The sequence below is a fragment of the Wolffia australiana genome, chromosome 10 (genome assembly GCF_029677425.1).
Source record: "Wolffia australiana isolate 7733 chromosome 10, ASM2967742v1".
Taxonomy (NCBI): domain Eukaryota; kingdom Viridiplantae; phylum Streptophyta; class Magnoliopsida; order Alismatales; family Araceae; genus Wolffia; species Wolffia australiana.
In genome coordinates, this window is record NC_135844.1 from 12,981,701 (window position 1) to 13,007,917 (window position 26,217).

Below are 26,217 nucleotides of genomic sequence, written 5' to 3' on the forward strand. Positions count from 1 at the left end.
CGGTTGGCCAATAATTGCTATTAGGGCCACTTAAGTTATTAACTAGAATGATACATGGCCTAGAGGGTCACACACATAAGGTCATAAGGGCATAAGGGCATTGGTGGATATATTTTACTTTGTAGGGTTTTTGTAAAAAACTTAAGTAAAATATAAATAGGGAAGGGGCACTTATTTCAAGGACCGAGGCCAACAGATTTGGGAGCCCCTCCCTTTCTCCACTCTCTTCTCCACTTGTCCAAGAAGAGTGTCTTCATGGTGAGAAGATCTTCTAGATTTTCAAGAAGAGTTGAAGAAGAAGACGTGGAGATCCAAGCGTCAAGTGATCGCGTGGATACTTCTAGAGGCCGAACGCATGAATGGCTTCAAAATGATGTCAAGACGGCAAAGTCTAGGGTGGAGCAATTTCCCCCCAAGGTACATTCGATGTCTGATTTTAAAGATCAATTATGAATCGATCAACACGCTTCCGCATCCATGGAATCATATTTTCCATGGATGAACCAAGGCAAAGAACCCAACAAAGATGACATTTCTCCTTAGATATTTGGAGGATACCATTTACATGCATCAACCTAAGGGTTTTGTTGTTGGGAGAACTGACCATCTTGTCTGCAAGTTGAGTTATCCACTTTATGGATTCAAGCAATCTCTGAGGGAATGGTATAATTGTTAAGATCCATTGAAGCACCACGTCCAAGGGCAATAGAAGAGAGAATGGAGAGAAGAAGAAGAAGAAGAACACAAGAACAGGAGTTAGAATCAAGATCGTTGTATTAACCCGCAAGCTTCATCGTGAACATCGGTTGTTATATTTATAAGTAAAATATAGATTGATTCTTTGAGAGTATCCGTTATAACGGATAGTTGTTATAAAAGGTGTGTTATAATCCTGTCCGTTATAACAGTTCGGGAGCACCGATCACAAGTGTTGATCGGTGCATTACACCCGAACTAATCCTATTCGTTACAACGGATCGGGTGCACCGATCACAGCCGTTGATTGGTGCTACGGACCCGACCTAGTATAACGGATATATCAGGATGAATCCTGACCGTTATAACTCTACTATGTCTTAATCTTGACCGTTAATGTGTTTTTCCTATCTATGTTGAATCCTAATCTATGTTTAATCCTAATCTATGTTTAATCCTATATTGAACCCTATTATCTAATTTCTAACGATTATATATTATATATATTAGATTTTACTAACTAATCTTTTTAAAGTCCCTATCGAATGGTCTGCCGTTGGGACGAAACAGCGACGGCGTGGTCGCCTCCGAGCTTCCTTCTCAGGTACGATCGGCGACCTTTTCAGCTTCGACCTCACAGGCGAGTAAAACTCCTTATTAATAATAACTTTAACTCCTATATGATGCCGATTGGCCACTCTAGGTGTGAATTTTATTGTTGTGTTTACCTGAAGTGGTGTGATGATGAGTTGTGCACTATCTTGATGCTCTATGGGGACCATACGTTCATTTCTTTGAAAAGTTTACATGGGAGTGCAAGGTTGAAAGTATCATTGGGAAAATAATTTGGCATAAAAGATCTTGGAATGACAAGGAATATTCTTGATTTGGATATACATAGGGACTGGGAGAGAGGTTACTTGTGGTTGACTTAGAGAACCTACCTTGAAAATATTGTTGATCTATTTAGTTGCAAATCCTAAAAATAAGATGATGACTATTTTTTAGGGGGCTGCTACAGCATTTGTTTGTGCGTATTTAAAGGTCCTACTATCCCTGGTTTTTAATTCCAATTATCAGAGTTTCTTTTGAAAATTTTTCATCAAAAGAGGAGTCTCTCTCTTTCTCTCTTGGTCTAAGGGTGTTCATTTGACTGTGAAAATGCGAGAACGTGGTGAGGCAGACGATGATGTATCAGGTGTTCTACTTGGATTGGCTAGTTGATTAACCTGTTTATCATCTTGATCCCTTCATGATCAAATACACTTCTATAGACAATCAGTCCCTTACCAACATCATTTATCCATCCTGACCCTGGAATGCAAAACATAACAAAAGTCTCAAACATTTTGTTCCATTCTGAATGGCATGCCGTGATGATTCACCCTAGGTTTGGTGCATGATCATCTGGAATGGAAACGCTGGACGGTTCAGGATAGTTTTCTTCCAGTTACATCCTTTTTTGGGCTCATCCCAAATCATCCTTGTCGACGAGCTGTCTTGTCAAGAACCATCCTATTAAAATATCATCCCATTTGGGAATTGTCCCGTCTATAATTATCCCCTTCAGAATCATCCCTTCCAAAAATATTTCCATCTGTCCTGTTAAGAAACAGGGTGCACCCATGGTGTCTTGATTCTGTATGACATCTGGAATGGAAAACTATACATTTTCCAATTCATAGGCGTTTAAAATTTGATTAAAAAATAATAAAATATAATTTTAGTACACTTGTCCTGCATCCCGTCCAAAGACTGATGGTGGGGTGGCCTTTTCAGCCGCGACAAAGGAAACCATCCCATCCTTCATCCAGCGCACACATTTCCATCTCATCCAACAGCTGAGGCCCTGGATGGGACAGTTTTTCATCTGTGGGACGAAAGAAATGTCCCTTCCACATCCATTTTCTATTACACTATGTCTTCTACCCGCCTCCGTCCTTTAAGTAATCAGTTCTGTCCGGCCCCTCTTAAACGGAATTAAACTGCAAACTATATGGGAAAATATCAATACCCATTTGCAAGAAAATCTTACACAATGAAGAAACTACTACTAATCATATATCATTTGCACATATAAATTTGCCAAATCATTGAATTAAATGCCATTTGGGCCTCAGCCCAATTCAACCCAATAAGACGAGTTCAGATCGTCTTCTTCCTTCCGACGCCCGACGCGGGAAATGAGACTACGCCTACGATCAGTACCGATCCAGCGACGGAATCTCCGCTCAATCAGCGCCAGGCAATCCCACGCCAGATCGATCCGAGACGGCTCCTTTCACAACCCTTTAATCGCCGGGAAGATCCTCTCCGAAGCCATCGCTTTGGGCCCGACCCACCTCGTCTACGCCCGTGCCATCTTCTCCTCGATCGACCCACCTCTCAACGCCTTCGCATGGAACTCCATGATAAGAGGCCTCGCCCACGGCCCTTCCCCTGCAGAAGCTCTAAATCTCTTCAAAGACATGCTTGCCAATGGCTGCTCCCCCAACAACTACACCTTTCCCTTCGTCCTCACCGCTTGCTCCAACTCATCGGATTTCACTCCTCTCGGATCTGCCGTTCATGGGTCGTTGCTCCGGCGCGGGTTCGAGGACTCTGATGCTTATATCCAGACTGCCCTTGTGAATTTTTACGCGAATTCCGGCTCCATTGACATTGCCCGGAAGCTGTTCGATCGATTGCTTGAGAGAGATGTGGCTCTTTGGAATTCTTTGATCAAAGGTTATGTGCGGTGTTGCAGGTTTTCTGAGGCTTTGAGGGTGTTCAGGAGGATGCTTGATCATGGTAATGGGATCAAATGCGATGAGATTACGATGGTGAGTGTCGTGTCGGCGTGTGCTCATCTCATGGCGCTGGATCTGGGAAAATGGATTCATTCGTACGTTGGGAAGAACAGGATGAAGATGACGATCAATCTGGGCACTGCTCTGATCAATATGTATGCAAAATGTGGGGAAATTCATGCGGCTTTGTCATTGTTTGATGAAATGCCTGAAAGAGATGTGCGCATGTGGAGCGTGATGATTGGCGCTTTAGCTGTACATGGTCATGCCAGAGAAGCTCTCCGGCTGTTCTCGGAGATGGAGGCGGCAGGGATGGCACCGGACTCGGTGACGTTCACTGGGGTGCTGTCCGCATGTAGCCATGGCGGGTTAGTTGAAGAAGGGGTGCAAATTCTAAGGAAGATGGAGGCTACATACGGAATTGCACCGACAATCGAGCACTATGGCTGTGCAGTTGACCTTCTCGGCCGGGCCGGGAAGCTCGACAGGGCACGAGAGATGATGAAGAAGATGCCTATGGAGCCAGATGTGGTGATCTGGGGGGGACTTCTGATGGCCTGTAGAGCTCACAGAAATGTTGAATTGGGAGAATTGGCAGCGACAGAGATGCTGCGGCTCGATCCAGGGAATGCTGGAGCTCTGGTTTTCCTCTCCAATTCTTATGCCACCGCTGACCGGTGGGATAAGGTGGAGGAGACAAGGAGGAGGATGAAGGACAAGGGTATCAAGAAGCCACCCGGGTCAAGCTCCATTGAAGTCTGTGGCATTGTTCATGAGTTCACCTCCGGGAATGCCTCACACCCGGAGATGAACAAGATCTACTCAATGCTTGATGAGATTTGCAAGCTCAGAGGCGAGCCCAAGGGATTTAATGGGATCTCCTTTGACATGGATGAGGAAGATAAGGAACTATGCCTGTCTCAGCACAGTGAAAAGCTGGCCTTGGCATTTGGGCTTGTCAAGACCAGGCCTGGGACGACGTTGCGCATCATCAAGAACCTCAGAATCTGTGAGGATTGTCATTCTGTGATGAAGATGGTGTCGGAGGTCTTTATGAGGGAGGTAATTGTTAGGGATCGAGCAAGGTTTCATCACTTTCGTGGGGGGTTATGTTCATGTGGGGATTACTGGTGATTCGGGCCTAGCTTTCAGGGTATGTGATTACATAATTTTTATATGGTCATCGAGGGGTTATGAACTGTATTCCTTATTGACCAGAGTGAAAGACATAAGTTTTGGTATCCCAATTTCTGATCACTCTCCTAGGAATAGATTAAGTGATCCGATCATTCATTGATGAGGTCAACCTTATACATGAACATCTGTCTGGTGTTTGCTAATGATGATGAAAATCACCTTCTTCATCCAAAACTGATCACCGTCTGTGACTTGATTGATGATCACACTTCATCATGATCATCACCATTGTCATCAGGTGGACAGGGGGAACCATCACAGACAGCTGCCTCTGATCTAAAATGAAAAACCAGTCTGGGGGGGGACAAGCTGGTCATTTGAGGGGAGGGGTATTAATACAATCCTGGTAGCATATAACAATATCCTTAGAAATGCATGGCATTTCTTTCATTTTACATTCAAGGGGGGTATTTTGGCCACTTTCCCTAGATTGGTATTTCCCTTTAGATAGGCAGCCTGCCTTTAGGAGAGCATTGAAGAAGTAACATTAAATTGGCGCTTCTACTATACTTGTTTCCCTTGGAAAAAGAATGACTGAAGTAAAAGTTGAGTAATTTATTCTTATAAAGCAATGGATAAACACAAGTTGAGAAATTTGAACACATTTTAGAGTTAATAATATTAAATTGATAGATAAAACACCATTTATGCAGCAGGTATTTGAGAAGGTCCTTTAAGGACTTATTATAATGCTAAGAGATGGTGTCGTAACCACACAATTGTGGTCTAGCTAACACATAAAGACTGGATGGAGTCGGTCCCTAAAAATAAGTGATGAGAGAAGGTCAAGTCTAATTGGGCGTTTTCAAGATTGGAGTAATTACTGTGGGAGGGAAAAATAAGATCCTCTAGTTCCTGGCACAGGATAAGGCCTCAATCTTTGCCAACTATGAGGGGATGTCTTTCTTTCTTATTATTTTTGCATGCTCGATTTATTTACCATTAATTTTTGGTTTATGTTTTGAAATGGATTGTGTGCAAAAGTGAGATCGGTTCCTTCACTTTGGTGAGTCATGAATCTCATGGAACCCTCCTTACATCTCCTGGAGTGGATGTAAGATGTTTTACTTGAAATATTGTGTCTTTAAGCCATCTAATTCATTAACTTTGTATTGACAAGTGATCATGCAAGATGACTCCTACTTTTAGCTTTATCCTGATGGGATATTTTTTATACATCCTATGCAAAGTTTTTGGGGAAGTCTCAAGGGAATAAAAAAAATCTCCACTTGCCTTTCAAAATGTTTTAAAATCCATTTATATTATGTGAAACATTCCCGTTGGTTAATTTAAAAGCGGGAAAGTCAACACCATCTTTTCCTTTTTGGTCTATGCCTAAAACTTTTGTGTACCTTTATGAAAGGACATCTGAATGACTGACGTGATATTGATTTACCTAAAGATCAATAACATTATATTAAGTTTGGACACTATTTCTGATACAACATCCTCCTGTCTGGTCTTGGTCCACTTTTAGCAAAAAGATAAAGGTAGATCTAAAGTTTGGTCTGGTCTCAATCAAGGCTGGTCACAGCCTCGGTCCAGTCTTGGGCTAGTCAAGTCTCCATTAGATCAAATCGACTAGTCAATCTCATGGAGTGCAATGCCCCTGCCAAGTATACATGCTAATGAGGTCCAATTAATTCTCAAATAGGAATAAATCATTCACAGATCTGTTATGCATCGTATGTGTGTCCATCTTCAGCAATTTAATTTTCAATAGGCAAGAGTGATGAATGCAGACGGCTGTGTTATTTTTACTGTCGTTGTAATTTTAATTTGCCTAAATAAAATATACTAGTTAAAATAGAAAATCACTCAAATGTGTGTATAAGGGTAGTGATGTCATTGATGAAGGCAAACGTGTTAATTGAATTCTAGTTGTAATTTTAATTTTCCGAAACCAAATAAATTTGATAAAATAGACAACTCACTCAGATACAAAGTAGGAGTGAGGTCGTCTCCACGAGGACTAGCCTTTATAGGGGAGTTTAATAGTAGAGTTATAATTAAAGTAAAGTAATAAAAATAATAAAGACAGTGAATATAGTAAGTCATGAGTAATTAGTGGAGGAAATATTAAATGGATGAAAGAACTAAGATGATATGAAACAGTAATGAATAGTAAATGATGCGAGAGAGGACTAGAGGAAGAGAGAATTAATAGAAGATATTATTTGTGTCTTTTTATAGGTATTGAAAGATAGTGAAGAGGTAAGATGTTTGAAATCAATTGATGATACTATATATAAGAGTGATTTGTGAAGAAGAACAGAAGATTGGTGATGGATATAGAATAAAAATACTATTAATGGGAGATAAGAGGTTATTTATTTAATAAATAGTAACGTATAAGTATGCTAGGAGATGTAGATAATGGTGATGGATGTTAAGCTTTATTTAGGTAGGGAGTAAGATTTTATGGTAATAAGGTGAAAGAAGTTAATTGATAGAAGCATTTAGTTTAGTAACATTTAAGAGAAGAATGAAGAAGAAATGGAATATTACTTATGATAGGATAAATAGGGTATCGTAGGTAGAGTTGTGTATTGAATTAGATTAGTATATATATATATATATTATATATGTATACTTACATAAAGGAATGATAAAGATATGTAAAAGAATATAGAATATAAAATTTATAAACTAGCTTTGTAGAGGGATTAAGTTTTTTGTTTGATTTTAGAAGAACTTACGTAGAAGGGAAAAATTATAAGAGGGGAGAGAAATGGATGTATATATACGGCTTTGGATGTTTAGAATTTAAGAGCAAGAGGGGTAAGTAAGAGAAGATAAACTATCTAATTCAGAAAAGAATGAAGTAATAATTATGTCGTTGGAGAGAAAATGAAGAAGAGGTAGAAGTATTAAGAATACTAATAAGATGAATATTAGTTTGTATTCTCAGTTTTTATATTTTGATTACATTATATTTTTATTGATATGGCTTGTATAAGTAATTTATTAATACATATTTTTAGTATTTTTTAATGGAAGAAATATGAGAGAAAATTGGAAATGTTTGTCGACACCTTGCAGGTGTTCCACAGAATGCCTCAAAGAGGCCGTAATATAGAAATGATGGATATTATGTGGCCGTCAAGCCAAATCACACCACCATGTTTATTTAAGTTCATTGAGTAAAATATTACATTCATTATTATTCTGGGTGATGTTTATAATGAAGTTCATTGAGTAAAATGATGTAGTGAATTGTGATGAGATCATAATATAGTGATCACTAGTCTTTAAACATGTATTCTAAATATTCCTATTCGATGGATAGTCGAGATGAACATCGAATTATCTGGATAGAATAGTACTAGCTGATCCTACTTATACGATAAGTATAACTGATTGTGTGGCTACTAGTGTGGCGACACTAAGGATAAATAGTGGGTGTTCTTTGGAGAAAGAGTTCATTGAATTGATCCGTATGAATCCATGAATGGTATTATACTTAAAGATTAATCAGGTTGATTCAAGTCACGGTTGTGTAAGTGATCCATTGACCTGAGACACCAAGGACATCTCGTGAGTGGACGATTACGTTTTGACTATGACTTACAAGCCTCTAATCATGGGCTTCGAATAAGTTATAGATCAGATGTCGTAAGAAGCTTACATAGATGATTGAGTGGTAAAGACAGAATCATTCACCCTCGGTATAAGAGGAGATTGAATCAAGGAAGACGATGCGGAAAAATCTTTGGCCAGGGTAGTGAGGATATTGGAGAAAGCATTCTCCAATGATCCCCGTTATGCATCAGTACTAATCGAATGATCGATTAGGGTTTGACGATAAACCATACCCTAAGTTGCTCGAGAGTCTCGAGCAGATGATGGATTATACATATATGGTGCTCGATGGCAGTAAAGGCTTCATGAGAGAGTTCAAACACTACTCTGTGTCTTCTAGAGCATGAGGTGTAGCTTGGCACCCCACGAGCTGGAAACTTTACCTATCGATTGGATTAAATTTATCCTTAATTAATCTACATGTTGATATAGTTAATCAATAAGGTTGGTCAATAATTGTTATTGGGCCACAAAAGTTATTAACTAGAATGATACATGGGCCTAGATGGTCACACGCATAAGATCATAGGGGCATTGGTGAATATATTTTACATTATAGGGTTTTTGAGAAAAACTTTAAGTGACATACAAAGAGGGAAAGGGGTCTCATTTTAACCACCCATGCAAACCTGATTTGAGAGCCCGTTCCCTTTCTCCACTCTCTTCTCCACTCATCCAAGGAAGAGTGTCTTCATGGCGAGGAGATCTTCTAGATTTTCAAAAAGCGATGAAGAAGAGAAGTGGAGATCCAAGCGCTGAGTGATTGCATGGATACTTCTAGAGGCCGGACGCGTGAACGGCTTTAGAATGATCTTGAAGCGGCAAAGTCAAGGGTGGAACGAGTTTCCCAAAAGGTACATGCAATATTTCATTTGAAAGATCGATTGCGAATCAATCGACACGCTTTCACATAAATTGAAACATGTTTTCCATGGACGAACCAAGGCACCAAACCGAACAGCTTTGAGAGGACACATCTCAAGGAATATGATGCACTAAAGTTCTTAGCCAAGACAATGAAGCATCATATGAATAATTCTACGATAGTTGTAGAAGTACTATGTGTTAACTAGGATGATTTATTTAGGGCTTGCAGGTTAGCCAGACCCTAATCCATTCTAGGGCTGTCCTGTGGATAATAGATTATTGGTACATTAAGTAACTAATGAGAGAAGTGGCCATAAAAGGCTTCATAAATCCTAAGTGCCTTATAGAACACAATGTGGATCTTGAATCCTAATGTTCACCACCAAACATATTGATTGAGTTAAACCAAATGTTTATTAATTAGCATGTATGTTTGATATATTTAATCAATTAGGTTTCTTAGTAAATCACTAAAAAGACTAAATGTGCCTATAAGGTTAAAATCATAAGGTTTATTGGACGTCAAATGTTAGACTTAAAGTTAACAAGTTTTATAAAAAATATCCCCTAAATTATATAAAAGAAAGTAAAAAATAAAACATGCCCATGGTAGTATTTCCTTAGGTGGCCTCATTTTCCCTCTCTCTTTGCGTGTGTTCCATTTTTGTTTGACCATAATAACAAGCTGATCATCCCTGGGCAATGACAACATTTATTGAGTTGAAGACACATATATTATGATTTTTTGTGTAAGCATGTTCTGGATTAAAAATGAAAGTATTAAAATGTAATTATTAAAAAATATGTAATAATGAATTTAGATGAAAATCATTATCAGGATTAAAATTGCTATTGCAAGTAGGAATGATATTATTGTCTAAACATTTGAGATTCACTAGCGCACAATTTTCTATTTTATATTTATTCTTTTTGTTGAATGAAAATTTAGTCTCCAAATTATAAGCACAAATTTTCATATACAGTGTAGAAAAAAATCATTTGAAAAGTGATTTATATTGTCATTAAACTTAGTTGTCATAATAATATTATTTTTACCAAAAATTATTGTTTAATTCATGATACAGAATATATTTTTTACAAATGGGGATTTAATAAAGATTAGCCTATTGGTTTTTATTAAATCCCAATGTTAACTCATTGGAATTTAATAAAGATTAGAAACGTATTCCAATGATTATGTTAAGTTAAATATACAAAGACTATAATGTATTACGAAAGATGTGTATATTTAATAAAGATTTTATTAAACCCAATGTTAACCTATTGGGATTTAACAAAGATTAGAAAAGTATTCCAATGATTATGTTGAGTTAAATATACGAAGACTATAATGTATTGCAAAATATGTGTATCTTGTTCAAATGGCTTTTAAGGTTGGAGATCCGATAAAGATGATGCCATTTAAAATATGAAAAAATATATTTTTAAAATTTTTTAAATAAAATTCAAAAATACAAAATTTAATATCCAATTATAGTATTTCTTCATTCCTTTTAAAAATGTAAAAATCCAATTAATAAGTATATTGAATACATGTACCTTTGATCATTAAAATAAACATATAGAACATATGAAATTTATATTTAAATTAGAATGTTGTTTGGGACTATCAACAAAGTTACCACACAACACTTTTCAACTCTGATGCTCACCGCATGTGGTAGCTTCAAAATATATTTCACTATTTTCATAACGGTGTTAACACATCAATTTTGTTTACTTGGGGGTCCATTTGGTCTACTCGGCGTGTTGGAGAACATATGTTGATTGTGTGTGTAAATGGGAGGAGGAAATCATGGCTCAGACAAATTTATGAATAAATAAATATTCTCCATGTTTGGATGTTCACAAGCCATAATTAGTGATGGTGGATTGCATTCTAGCATCTCACATGCCAGATTTTTACTTAAGAAGTATGGGTTGATCATAAGATGATAACTACATACCATCATCAAACCAATGTCATAATACAAGTGAGAAGTTCATAAACCAAGAAGATATTTTCAAATATTGTATGTCATGGAATGCATAGAGAGATTTCATGATACTTTCTAGGATCATTGAACAAACAGCCTTAAAGAACCAATTTGAATGTCCCATTATAAGGTAATATTTAGAAACATACGCCATCTTCTTCTTGAGTCTGAAAATTAAAAATATGAGGCAATGCACAAGTTAAATCTGTTATGCGAGATATTAGAATGTACTGCTATGTTTGAATGGATTAACTCAATAATCAAGGAAAACATCCTAAGTTTGACTTTATCAACAACCCTTCATTGTCACTAGGTAATCAAAATTTTGAGAGTCAAGGTTTTACAAAATTTATTGATTATATCAATTATCAATGACAAATTAAACACCTAAATGTTGATTTCATTAGTGACCTTGAGCCAGGTTTATCAAATTTTATTTTTTGTGAAATATCCCCTAAATGAACTCTTACCATGCAAAAAAAATCAAAATTAAATTTAAATAATTTTAAAAGAGACAACTTGAGGAAAGTATGTCCAGATTCTTTCCTAAATTTTATCTCTTTAAGTGAACAAAAAATGGGTGAATTTAATATTTGGAGTTAATTGTGTTAAAAGTAACATTTGAACTCTAGTTCATACATATTCCCATACTTCATTAATTAGTTATCACAAACTGAGATACCATACTATTTTACATACCCATGACAATATCCCAGGACACGTTAAATAAAAGCTTTAAGACGTGTGAATCACACATTATTATGAAGTTAAATTATGAAGTTTATGTCAAATTTAATGGCCTTCAATTCTTAATATGGATCTATTATCCCATCAATCTAAGATAGGTTGTTGGAACCTAGCTCTCTATTCAGCAACTCACACAGAGAAGAGAAGATGAAGCTCTCACTCCATTGATCTCACACAGAGAAAGAAGAAGAAAGAGCAACAAAGACCACTTTGAGAGAGGAAAGAACCAGTTGATGCACACAACATGATTGACCAAAAGAACTCATACATACTTATTGGCATTCCCCCATAACTGCCTATGGACTCAAACAAAGCATGGTCAGGCACCTAAGTACTTGGTCTTCCATGAAACCCAGTCATCTCCTCTTAAAACCCAGGTCTTGCTTCCACATCTCCCTATAGACCAGTGATCCACGCTGACTTTGTTTATTTCTTGACTCATTCAAACCTAACCCCTAAAATAACTCAGTCAAGATTACTATCCAAATAAATCTAACAGGGAAGACCGTTCAGAATCAATAAGGATTCCAAACCGATATCCAAATTGCAGCTATCTACCGAAATACTAAACCAATTCCTAGAAAAGTTTCATCCCACGTCCTCGTAATCGTCTCTCCCTCTCTTTCTCTGGCACTATCTTCCAACCTATCGCGACTTCACTGCATGGCCATGGCCGGCGTATCCAGACTGCATCATCCGCCGGAGATCCGCCGCGTCCACTTCCACGGATCCGCTCGCGGGTCTGTAAAACCCCGTCGCCGGATCCGGAACCCAATCCCTCACCGGCTCCGTCGTCGGCGACTGAGCCACGCTGCTCATCTTCTTCCCTTTCGTCGACACCGTCGCCTTCTCCTCCGCCTTCCTCAGCGACGCCGCTACGGAGAAACACCGCCTGCGTAACCCAAAAAATGGCTATCGAGTTAACCGACCGAGCGCGAGAGATAAGATCGTTATATACTCACAAGGACTATTCGTACCTGCTGATGAGACGCGCAGCCGCCGAGAGAGACTGAGCCATCCTGGTAGAGAACAAGAAGATGTAGAGAGCGAGAGTAAAAGGAAAGGAAGATTGAATGCAGTGCTGATTCTTCTGCGTCGTGGGTGTGTTTTATGTAGGAAGGCAGACGTAGCAAAACTTGCCTGTTCGGAAGGAAGGCGGAGGCGGCGCTGTCGTTCCTGGAAGATGGGTGTTTTCGTTACCTACGCGCATCGTAGTTGCTACCTGGGTTCCTGCCTGTTTCCTATATTTATTGTGAATATTAAATTTCTCTGTATAATTTTGTCGTCAACCGATATATTTTTCTACATGAATGAATTTCTATGCAGCTGACTTACTCTACATTAGGCGACTTCTACTGTATTGATGTCTACAGTATAATTTATTAATTTATTTACGTAGCTCTCGATCAATACAAATATTTTGTTGTACTTATGCGGTATACCTGTCTCGCGGTCAAAGATGGAGACTGCTTCCCCGCCGTCTCCATTGACCGTAGTTTCCTCGCTTTCTCTCGGGTCATTGGACATGCGGCCGTAGGAAATATAGAGCTAGCAGAGGCGGCCTGAACACAGGTCTAATTTATGATTAACTCCATTGTCACTTTTATATTTGTTCGATATTTCTACGAGGTTTTGCATTTCTTCTCCACCACTAGGGGTTATATTTGGTGACAGAAACAAAACGGAGAGGGAGAGAGAGAGAGAGAGAGGAAGATACAGATAGCGAGAGAGAGATAGAGAGACAGAACGCGAGGGAGAGCGAAAGAGAGAGATAGAGAGACGGAGCGAGAGAGAAGGGGATAGAGAGAGAGCGAGAAAAAGAAAGAGATAAATATACATATAGAGACAGAGAGAGAGAGAGAGCGATAGAGAGAGACGAACGGCCATGTTGCTAGGGATGGGAAGTTAGCGTTCGACGTCGAACGAACGGAAAGTAAACCACTGTTCATCTGTGTTTGGTTCGTTAGCGAATGAACGACTGTTCGGTGAGAGACACTGACTGGGCAACTCCGGACGCCACATGTTTTCTAGCACGTAAATCAACAGACGCAAGTAAATCATCATTATCGTTGAGGCGGCGGTTGTTCTAATTGTTGAAACAACGGAAGCAACAAGTAGAAGTAGCAGATGAACCACAAAGGGAAGAAGAAGAGAAATCAGATGAACAAGAAAATCCTTCAGAGTCTTTCAAAACGTGAATGAAATGGTACACAAGTGGTCTTATTTATAGACCCAATGTAACAACAGTCTTGAGACTCAACCAGGGTTAGCTAACCCTGGTTTAGTTCACTGTGCTTTGGGAAGATGCAAGATCTCCGCAGCTGCTTGATCTCGAGTGGACGTGTCGGCCTGCTGATTTGGTATTGACATCATTATGTGGTATCATCATTACGTATCTTGACACGTTGTGGAGATTTGGTATTGACATCATTATGTGCTTTGACATGCCCTGGGAAGCTCATCGAGGGGACGAGATTGAGCTTGTGACGAAGTCGGAGAAATGGTTGTTTGGGCAGACTTTTCGTTAGAATGTCTGCCTGCTGATTGCTGCAGGAAGTGAACATGATTCGAAGTTGATTACTGGCGACCCGTTTGCGAACAAAGTGGAAGTCAATTTCCACTGTTTTATACGTGCATGGAAAACTGGATTCTGCGCAAGGTAGGTTGCCGCAAGATTGTCGCACCAGAGGATTGGCATTCGGACCGTTGGGATTTGCAGTTCCTTCATGAGAGATTTAATCCAAAGAAATTTGGATTTGGCATTTGCCATTAACTTGTATTCTGCTTCAGTGCTTGAGCAGGAAACAGTTGTTTGCTTTTTAGAGTTCCAGGAGATTAAATTTGCACCAAGGTAAATGAGGTAGCCACTGGTGGACTGCCTGTCCTCAGAATTGCCGGCCCAATCTGCATCACTAAAAATGCTCAAGAAGGAGTTAGATTGTTTATAGTACATAAGTTCGAGATTCATAGTGCCGTCAAGATAGCGAAGTGTTTGACTGCCTTCCTGTGACCAGGCCGTGGATCATGCATTTGTTGACATGCCTTGTTGAAAGCATAACAGATATCTGGCCGAGTGATGGTAAGATACTGAAGTGATTCGCCAATTTGTCGATAAAGAGTGGGATCACAAGAGTCTGAGGACGATTCAGACAGAAAGCGGAGCAGGAGTGACGAATGGTTTGCAATTAGTCATGTGTGCATGATGAAGAATGTTAGAGAAATAGCGAGATTGAGAGAGAACCAAACCTTGAGGATGAGGAAGAAGCTGAATACCCAAAAAATGACGAGCCGGTCCAAGATCACGAATAGAGAAAACTTTATGAAGTGCACTAAGAAGAGTTGTTACCCCTAGGCGATCCAAGCCGATTACCAAAAAATCATCAACATAAATAAGAAGGTAGAGGTGGGAGGTAGCAGTGATTTTAAAGAAAAGCGACGAGTCAGTGCGGGGGCCGGTAAATCCGAGATGAAGAAGATAAGTCGATAATTTGGTAACCCATGTAGAGACTTGCGTAGGAGAAAAACGTGAGATGAAAAATGAGAACGAGTAAAACCTGGAGGTTGATGCATATATACAGTTTCATGGAGATCACCTTGAAGGAATGCATTGGAGACGTCAAGTTGATGAATGCACCAGCCTTGCGAGACTGCGGTGGCAATGAGCAGTCAAACGGAGGAGATTTTGATCACCGGGCTGAAGGTGTCGGAGAAGTCAACACCGAGAACTTGGCAAAAGTTCCTCAGAGAAGTCTGTTGGGTGTTGTCGAGGGTGATGAGAGGGAAGTCGGGGATGGAACAGAAACAGAGGGCTGAGTAGAGGCAGAAGAGGGGTGGGAGGGAGTACCGACTGAGGTCGAGGAGTCATGGGCTGAGAATGAAGTTGGAGGGGTAGGAGAAGACGAGGGAGGCTGTAGGGAAGGTGTAGAGATGGGTAGAAGTTGGACGGGGGGGGTGCTGTCCCAAGAATGCCGACGGGGTCAACGGAGGGACGGTGGCAGGTCATTGAGGAGTTGAGATGATGAAACAGGTAAGAGTGTTCATCGAAGATGACATCGCGAGAGATATAAAGTTTACCGGAGGTAAGAGAAAGACATCGATATCCACGATGGTGATTGTTGTATCCAAGGAAGACATAATGATCGGATCGGAGGGAAAGTTTGTTGGCTGCATAAGCACGTAAGTTGGGAAAACAAAGACAACCAAAAGATTTCAGAAATGAGAAATCTGGCATACCTCTTAAGAGACACTCGAAGGGGGACTTGTGAGCTAACAGGGGCGAGGGCATACAATTTATTAAGTAGGTTGCGGTAACTGTAGCTTTGTCCCGATATTTTTGTGGTAGAGAGGCTTGGTGGAGGAGAGCTAGCGCGGTTTCAACGATGTGTTAGTGTTTCCTCTCAGCGGTCCCGTTTTGCTGAGGGGTGTGAGGACATGAGACGCGATGATGAATGCCACATTGTTGAAGATGCGCGTGAAGAGATTGAAATTCGCCTCCCCAATCAGATTGGAAAGCAAGAATTTTGGACAATAACTGCCGTTCAATTAGGGATTGAAAACGAAGAAACGTGGCGAACACATCGCTTTGGGAATTTAACGGAAAGAACCAGGTAAAACGACTATAGTCATTGATAAATATAACATAATATGAAAATTCAAAATGAGAGCGAACTTGTACAGGACCCCATAGGTCAGAATGAATAAGCTGAAGTGGTTTATGAGATTGAGTTTGGGTGGAATAGAAAGGGAGCTTCTGAGTTTTTGAAAGAGCATGCGGCACAGACATGGCATTTGGGAAAATAAGTAGAAGGTAAACCAAACCGTTTGATGGTTTGTTGCAAAATTCAAAAGGAGGGATGATCAAGCCGATGATGCCAAGTGTCGGGGGAGCTTCATTCACTAAGGTATGATGGGGGAAGAGTGTGCAGATCAAGGCAATACATGGCCGCCTCAATGTTGCCCTTGAGAAGTATTTGTCTGTTGGAACGATCCTTAATGAGACAGTGAGTAGGATGAAACTCAAAAAGTACATTATTGGCAGCGGTAAATTGCCGAACGGACAAAATATTTCGATTAATAGTTGGAACATGCAAAATATTTTGAGCGTTAAATTTCGTGAAGAAGTCAGAAAATTTGTGTGACCTGTCGAGTGAATAGACAAACCTGTTATGTCACCTATGTAGAGCTTGTCCTGGCCGGAGTAAACTTTTGTGTCAACCAGTAGGTTAGGATATGTAGCGACATGATGAGTGGCCCCGCTGTCGGGATACTAATGAGTGGAGTTAACAATTGATGATGTGGTGCTGTAAGCGTGCGGCGAGGGATGAGATGATGAGTCAAACTGAGAGGACGAGCGACTGGAGATGCTTCAAGTATTTGAGAATGCTACTTGGTTGACTAGCGGGTCTTGTGGAACAAACGTCTGGTTGAACCGATCATAGCATTCCAGAGCCCAATGCCTGGTTCGTGAATATATCTGACATCTCAGTGGATGCCTCCGTCTGCTGATGTCTGAATCTTCCTGACCCACGTCCATTGTTCCTGTTGAAATCACCACGCCCACGATTATGATGCTCATGTCTACCTTTTCTCGTGTTGCCATTTGTTGATGCTGATTGAACTTGATTTGCGAAAATTGGAAACTCGGATGGTTCATTCACAAATTGATGGCATGTAAGCATTGCATCATGATCGCATAGGTGCTGCTGCTGCTGCTCGTGCTGTGGTGATGACGGGTGCATATTGAGGTCCTAGGCCACAAAGAAGAGCACGTACCAATCTACGTTGATCCAGGCGTTCGCCTGATGCTGCGAGTGCACTACTAAGAGAACAAAAATCTGAGACATATTCTTCGAATACCAAATTGCCCTTGGTCTCAGTATGGTGTTTTCCAAGCAGTTCTTGAACTCTGGCTTCTGCAGAAGAAGAAAAATCTTCCACCAAAATATCCCATGAAGCCTTAGCTGTTTGAGCTTCCGTAACGCACCCTATGACAAATTGAGTCATAGATGAAAGTAGAAATGCAAGAACATGTTGATTGTAATACCGCCGTCCATTCTCAGGATCACTCACTTCCAGTGGAGGTTCTTCAGTAATGTGGGACATTAATCGATTTGAGAGTTGGTATTATTTGAATTTTCCAGATGACATAGTGTTCCTTAGTTAGCTAGATTGAAGGGACCATGGAGGATGGAATCCTCACTAGAGCTTTTGGGCCGAGGGTTCTTTTCCATGTCATTGGAGACACATCTTGAGATGATGCTTCATACGATTCTTCACTTAGAAGAAATTCTTCGGCCATGCTCTCAGGCTTTGGCTCTGATACCATGTTGAAACAACGGAAGCAACAAGTAGAAGTAGCAGATGAACCACAAAGGGAAGAAGAAGAGAAATCAGACGAACAAGAAAATCCTTCAGAGTCTTTCAAAACGTGAATGAAATGGTACACAAGTGGTCTTATTTATAGACCCAATATAACAACAGTCTTGAGACTCAACCAGGGTTAGCTAACCCTGGTTTAGTCGACTGTGCTTTGGGAAGATGCAAGATCTCCGCAGCTGCTTGATCTCGAGTGGACGTGTCGGCCTGCTGATTTGGTATTGACATCATTATGTGGTATCATCATTACGTATCTTGACACGTTGTGGAGATTTGGTATTGACATCATTATGTGCTTTGACACTAATGACACCTAAATTCGCAGATAGAAAAGTGGAACCTCTTTGAAGAAATTAAGAATTGTAGGTAAAATGAAGAGAGGAAGTAAATGGAGAGAGGAAGAGAAACATAATTACTGATGATCTTATTCAGAAAAAAACTGTCCTCATATTACTGGGAAGGATAGCATTTATTGGGTAAAATTTGTCAATTTACCTTTCCCCCATTACGATTAAGAGCAGCGTAACAAGCATCATTTTCTGATAGTGTTTCTTAAATGCCTAGTGCTTCATCTAAATATTTATGCATAAAAGTACCTCCACAGGAAGCGTCGATCATCTTTCTGTCTTGATCTCATAATCCTGCATAAAAAGCTTGAACAATTTCCCAATCTTCTATCCCATGGTGTGGACATTTTTGGGTCAACTCTTTTAACCTTTCCCATGCTTCTCCTAGAGATTCATTGGGCCCTTGACAAAATTCTCTTATCGCTTATCGATATGAATTTATCTTCCCAACTTAGTAGAATTTTTTTAAGAATGCGGTTTCCATCTCTTTCCATGAATCAAAGTTCATAGATAGAGATGTAAACCAGCTTCTTCATTATCTGCATATGGTCTTTTCTTCTTAGGTGCTCATTTTGTATGGGCTTTCAGCTTAATGTTTCTATTCAGTGGTCATGGTTATTGTCAAGAACTTAAGACTGAAAGGAAATAATCACATTTTAATAACCTCATTCGTATCATTACGGAAGTGAAATGTTTGACAAATCAAAGTAAATTCTTCCAAATGCTTATACGCCTATTCTTGAGATAGACCATGGAAATTTTAATCATATGATGATCAATTTTAATTGAGATTTTGGTAGTTGAGATTATTCAATAAAAATTTATTTAATCGTACGTAAGAATGCATAGTTAGTGATGAGTACTGGTCCTCTCCATAGGGAACGGTGATTAAGGAATTAATTTCTTATGATAGTGATGATCAACGAGAGAACAGATGAAGATGATTTGAGGATATGAGTTAGTGATATCGAGTAATAGGGTGTAAGTTATATGTTAATTTAACAACGAATAAGTGAACGTGAAGGGTACAATGATGGTCGAGTGTATGAAAGATAATGGTCACTGAATGTAGAACAATGTGATGGAGAGGATAGAGAGACAAGGTAAGAGAATGTAAATGAGTAAAATGTGAGTCAAAATATGATGAAAACACTAATTAAGCGAACTATGATGTCGGGAAAGAAACAACGTAAGGCAAAGACACTTACCTTAGATCCTTATGTTCCGCTAGGATCACGGTGATGTACGAGTAACGGTAAGTTCCCCCTCTTCTCTAATGCTTCTCCCCACATACCCAGGACAACAAGAACGCACTTGATGGATCTCAAAACTCAGTATCTTTCAATCTGCCCACACAAGTAGGAAGCAAGTTCAAGATAAATTTCACAGTGATCCAGGCCTCTATATAAATCACAGGGTATGGATGGAAAGAGGGAGGGGGACATGAAGCAATGCAGAAAATTTCAGCTCAATCAAAGTTGTTGATCAAAAGTTTTGAGCGCCTGAAGTTGAGCCAATCCTAGCATTTGATTTCCTTCTCTCTCCTTATTAGCATCCTCATTCTCCCTGTCCATTAAGAATTCAAAGTGCTTGAGATTCAGTGATTTTCATATTCCGCATGGGCACTTTTCGGAGTCCACGTGTACCTAAAAAAACAAAAAGACAAAACAGAAGAAAAGACAAAAAATAAACAAAGAGAGAGAATAAAAATATTCATTGCAGCTGACGTGGTGGCAAGTCAGCGTGGGCCTTCTTTTTGTTCTCTCAGCGGAAGCCACACACGCCATGTTGCTTTGCGTGGGCCACGTGTACATGTGACCTCGCATGGCACGGCCACGTCACTCGTCGCTCTACCAAGAAAAGACAAAAAAGGAAAAGCAGCAAGCATTTTTTTGTCTTTTTCTCCTCGACCCACACGTGCATTTATTGCAAAAAATGGCTTATTTTTTATTCGTCCATGTCACTCCTGCGAAAAAAATGATTCGTTAGTCATAAATGCAATCATCGCTTTGCGAATCGTGAGGTGATGGTTGCCTGATTAATGATTGGCTGACACCAATCATTAACTTAGCTAATGATTGGCTGGCACCAATCATCAGCAAGCGCTATCATCAGCGACGAATCGAACAACGACAAGTGGTGACGCGAGATAAAATAAAAGCTAAAATATTTCAAAATTCATATTAAATAAAATTAGAGCCCAAAAATTACATGTATATATATATATTTTTTGACTTAGAAAAATCATATCTTTCCAAATTTAACGTCAAAAGAAAAATCATATTCTGTGTCAGAAATTATATTCGTTTAGAATCTATTGTTAGAAAATTCCCAAAAAATATACATAATGTATAAAATTCAAAAATTCATTCTAAAAATAGATCTTATCATTCTAAGCTTGATAACATGCAAATACGAGTGACCTAATGCAAATTGACATGTAAATAGGATCAAATTAAGGTACTAAATATGCATGTTATCAGACCCCCCAACTTAAATCATTGCTAGTCCCTTAGCGATGGCTTTGAAAATACCTTGGGTTGTTACTCACATTATGATCCTAGAATTGTGGATATGAAGAGTTTATGATATCAAGTACACTTCTAAGTAAGAATATTTCCATGCATTGTTTAGAACACAAATGATGAATTCCCTAATGGTTTTGGAAAGATCTGGTGGTCATGAGGAGGGAAGCTTACTTCTTGCAGGGTATGATACTATAATCATGGTAGTGCTCTCTCTTTCTTTCCAATCGAGGGCACTCTCTCACTTGTGATAGATATGGTGACCTTTGGGGTTCCCTACTAATCTTCCTCTCACTTGAAGTTATAAGGTGAACATTCTTCTCCTCTTGTTTGACCACAAAATATCAACTGTGTATCAACAAATAATGGCTAATGGAATTCCTATAAAACTAAAGGAAAAGAAAGAAGTGAATGGTGGATGGCTCAAAACAATGGGTAAGGGTAGGTAAGGGATGTCGGGTGGATAGGTAATACTTAGCTTACTCCCAATAACATATGGATGAGTGGAATACACTTGAAAAAACTACAGAATTATGATGATGATGGTGGAATATATAAGTGCTTTGTCTCCTAAGCATGAGATAATGCATGTAGTGATCAATAAATTCCTCTAGCTTCGGGAACAAGAAACCCCATTTTTTTATTTTTCATCTTTCTTTATTTATTTTTTTTATTTTTTGTAAAGGGGTGCAAAAATTGGAAGCATTATAAAAAAATAGGTATTTGATCAAGTAATCCATAGAAAACTACTCTCATGCTACTAATGACAATGATGAGATAAGATGATGTAGATGAAGACAAAGAGAATGATAATACTGAGAAGATATCATGAAAGAATGATAATGCAAGGGAGAGAGGAGGAAATTTATGGGAGCAAAGCATATCTCAAGTAATAAGGGGTAATGGTATAGATGGGTCCCTATAGGGATAAATAATGATGGGTGAACTGCTCAAGGTAGGCTAGGAGGATGGTTGAAGCTGTTATATGTTTCAAATATGGTGTAAGGTGGCTCAAGAAAAGTGATTCTGTGCTCTAAGACTTGAAGAAGTGATCACCCCAAACCCAGGAGAGATTCTAGTTAACAAGGATCCCTTTCATTTGAGAAACTCAGCTAGTGGAAAGTGGTATGATGGGTGATTCACTCGGCACTCACCCTAGAAAATAGTACTTCAATTCTTTGATTTTCATGTCTGTTCCTCACCCTACCAGATATCCTAGCCATTTAGGAAGAGATCATAGGTCTCAAGATTCACGGCTCCTACCATTAAGAGGTATACTCGATCCGCTACAAGAGCCTAACTTTTATGCCGACATTTCTAGGATTTAAAATGGAGCAACTTCCCAAGGTCAGGTTGATTTAAATGAAGGGAGAAATTTTGAAAAATACTGGATTTTTAAGAACTCATACTACCCCCCAACTGGGTAGTATGAGTTCTTAAAAATCAACCGGATTTTTATATTTCTCTATTGCTTACTTCAACTTGGCCATTAGCTTGAGGATGATATGTGGTGATCATCTTGTGATATACTCCATATTTCTTAACTAAAGGTCTGAAATGACAATTATTGAAATGGGACCCACCAGCACTAATTATTTCTCTTGGATATCCGAATCTAAAGAATCTATATTTGAGTTAAAAATTTCAATACTACCTTATGATCATTTGTCCAAGTGGGTACTTCCTCAACCCACTTAGAAACATAATCCACAACCATCAATATATACTCATGCCCAAAGGATGATGGAAAAGGTCCCATAAAATCTATGCCCCATAAATTAAACATCTATATTTCTATAACTGATTTTAGTGGCATGGCATCATTCTTTCTTAGATTGATCATGGATTGGCATTTTAAACAATTTTTGTAAAACTCATATGAATCTCAAAATAACAAAGCCAAAAAAAACCGCATTGAACAATTTTTCAAGATGTAATTTTTGACGCGAAATGTCTCCCACAAAAAGATGAATGACATAACTCTAAGATATTCCTCTTTTCGTCTTATGGAACACATCTGCTCAAGATTTGATCAGCCCGTAAATGAAATAATTGAGGAGCTTCCCAAAAATAATATTGGACTTCTCTCATAAATTTCCTCTTCTCTGGTTCAGACCAATCCTCCGAGTTCTACCTGAAGCTAAATAGTTCACTATGTGTGCAAACCATGAGACTTTTCTAGTGCTAATCTTAAGGATATGATGATATGGGAAATTTTCAACGATAGGAATTGGGTCACTAATGTTGAATCGGGATAAATGATCAGCTACATAATTTTCAGACCCTAGTCTATCCTTAATTTCTGACCCCAATCATTAACTTAGATAATGATTTGCTGGCTCCAATCATCAACGAACACTATGATTTGTTGCTGTTCGACGAAACGAAGGATGACAAGTGGTGGAGCGAGATAAAATAAAATCTAAAATCTTTAAAAATTCATATTAAATAAAATTAAATCCAAAAAAATACGTATAAATATATATTTTGACATAGAAAAATCATATCTTTCCAAATGTAACCTCGAATGAAAAATCATATTATGTTTCATAAAGTATATTCTTTTAGAATCTATTGTTAGAAAATTCTCAAAAAATATACAAAATTTATAAAATTCAGGAAATCATTCTAAAAACAGATTTAATCATTTTAAGCTTGATAACTTGTAAATATGAGTGGTCTAATGCAAATAGACATGTAAATATGATGAAATTAACGTACTTAATATGCATGTCATCACTTTGATGACAGTGAATGCAATTTTCAGCCTTCTTAATGTTGCATAGTGGAGTGTTCCGACCATTCTGCGATAATGAGTTGGACCAACATTATCTACAATGTTGGCTTGGCTTGTAGTTGAGTCATAAAGGGGATTCAATATTAGATGGTATCTTGATCACCCAATGAGGGGAAAACTTATAAACATTAACACTAAGGTCAGAATTAATCTATTTATTTAATATGATATTTGATATTATGATAAATGGATGACCAAGCAAAGGTGAGCACAGAACTAGGATTGTTACCGTAGAAAAAATGGCCACATATGCTGGATCTCAGCTACACACATAATCCAAAACATCAGAAACATTTTCCTCCTTTGAAGCCTCTTTTTGCCTTTTGATTGGACACCCATTCGGGTAATAGTTTATTCAGAAAGAAGGTCCTGAACTCCATTTTTTACAAAAATAAAATTCATACTATGGAACATGTAGTTTATCAAATTGGAGAAATCATGAACCGTGTTTGTGGAAGTTTGTTGGATCTTCAGGCTTTGATTATATGATCAAAGGGCAAAGATGATTTGAGAAGACAAATGATCTACATTTCAAATTTTGGGAGAGAACATTCATCTGGATCGTGATGATGCTGCAATCATAGTATCTTCAGGGGAATTAGGACACCACACTGGTACCCTTTTTGCATCATTAGTGACGTTATGACACCTTTTTTAAAAATATTTTTATCAATGGCTGTAACTTTCTTGTGCGTTTGGAAATATAAACTGCGTGCATAAACATACCATCAGTATTAAAGGTAATTAGTCTCGTCAGTTTTATGAGAAGATATTTAATTTTTCTGTACCTTTAATTTGATGAATATAATAAAAATATTCATAAAAATGTAGCACACATGATTTACATAGATGAAAGTGCAACATAAAAGGAAATAATTAAAAATCAAGATAATGCAAACATTCATAAAAAATAATTTTAAGTAATTAAAAATCTTAAAATTATATAGTTTGACATGTAGAGATGACTTCTCATAAGAGTAATCTTAAAATTCGAGGAAAACTCCTAATAATCTAGAAAAATAATAATGATCCACAAAATATCCTAAATATTGTTTCCTCTATTTCATTTATACTATTGGGAGCACATTGTATTGAAATAATTGAAACTCTTGAACATTATATCCCTCCGTGGATGTTCATTAAATTGGAAAACATAATTGTTCATCATCAGGATACATATCACAGTAACTATCCCAGAAGAAAATCAAAACACCTGTGAGCTTTCCAGCTAAATTTATGACTTGCTAAATTCCTCGTAACTCCTATCAAGTTAATGTCCCAAACTGTATTCATTTATTTTATGAATGTACTTCTCCAGCTCTTTTTAAAGTTAGGAGAAATATCGAGAGCATTGATACCGAACTGTATACTTTATAATATCTCCCTTTGATAATTTTATATCAACCACTATAGTTTGAGACAATTCTAATATAATTTAAAGTTTCGTTAATGAAATTCCAAATTTCCATTCAATGAATAGTATAAAGCTAAAGTTATATAGGTATTGGGCCAGCTTTTGAGAGATATTGTGAGATGGATTGATATATAGATAGAGAGAGATAAAGAGAGAGAGACAGTGACAAAGAGAGAAATAGAGAGATAGACAGGGAGAGGCAGAGAGAGAGGGAGAGACAAAGAGAGAGTGTGAGAGAGAGGAAGAGAAAGAGAGATAGAGAGAGAAAGAGACAGAGAGGGAGTGGGATAGTGAGAGAGAGAGGGAAAGTGGGACTGAGAGAGAGAGGAAGAGACATAGAGAGAGAGAGAGAAAGAGAGTGAGAGAGAGGGAGGGAGAGAGGGAGGGAGAGAGAGAGAGTGAGAGCGAGAGGTAGAAATATAGAGAGAGAAAGAGTGAGAGAGTGAGGGAGAGATAGAGGGAGAGAGAGTGAAAGAGAGAGTCAGAGGGAGGGACAGAGAGAGAGTGAGTGAGAGAGTGAGAGAGTAAGAGTGAGAGAGAGAGTAAGAAAGAGAGAGGGAGAGACTGAGAGATAGAGAGTGAGTGATGTAACATGAAGGACACCGGGATCGAATGGCTCGTGTTACACCACAAGGAGGAACGTACTATCAGATATGCGACAATGTGGACGTGATGCAAGCGGAGTAAAATCAATGAAAATATATGAAGACGCCGCGGATCTAGGGGGTAAGACCAGAGTAATGACACGAGGGGTCTAGGGTAGTGCATGCTCCAAATGACCTAGGTAATCAGCTCAAAGGCTGAAAGGAGGGGAACAATCACTGTCTGTGAGTGTCCACGATCGTGGTCGAGAGTGATAGAAATCTGACACCGAAAATAAAAGT

The 26,217-nt window shown here is 38.7% G+C and overlaps 2 protein-coding genes across 2 annotated transcripts; one reads left to right on the forward strand and one right to left on the reverse strand.

The window, feature by feature from the left end:
• Positions 1-2,799: 2,799 nt before the first annotated feature.
• LOC144708800 (pentatricopeptide repeat-containing protein At5g66520-like) lies at positions 2,800-4,734 on the forward strand. Its single transcript, XM_078582235.1, has one exon. It carries the CDS (start codon positions 2,880-2,882, stop codon positions 4,617-4,619), a length of 1,740 nt encoding a protein of 579 aa, XP_078438361.1. The 5' UTR covers positions 2,800-2,879; the 3' UTR covers positions 4,620-4,734.
• A 7,324-nt stretch (positions 4,735-12,058) lies between these two features.
• Positions 12,059-13,012, reverse strand: LOC144708602 (uncharacterized). The gene is made up of 2 exons (XM_078582003.1): positions 12,853-13,012; positions 12,059-12,767 (listed from the first exon to the last, which is right to left on the reverse strand). Exons 1-2 carry the CDS (start codon positions 12,891-12,893, stop codon positions 12,521-12,523), a joined length of 288 nt encoding a protein of 95 aa, XP_078438129.1. The 5' UTR covers positions 12,894-13,012; the 3' UTR covers positions 12,059-12,520.
• Between the last annotated feature and the right edge of the window lie 13,205 nt (positions 13,013-26,217).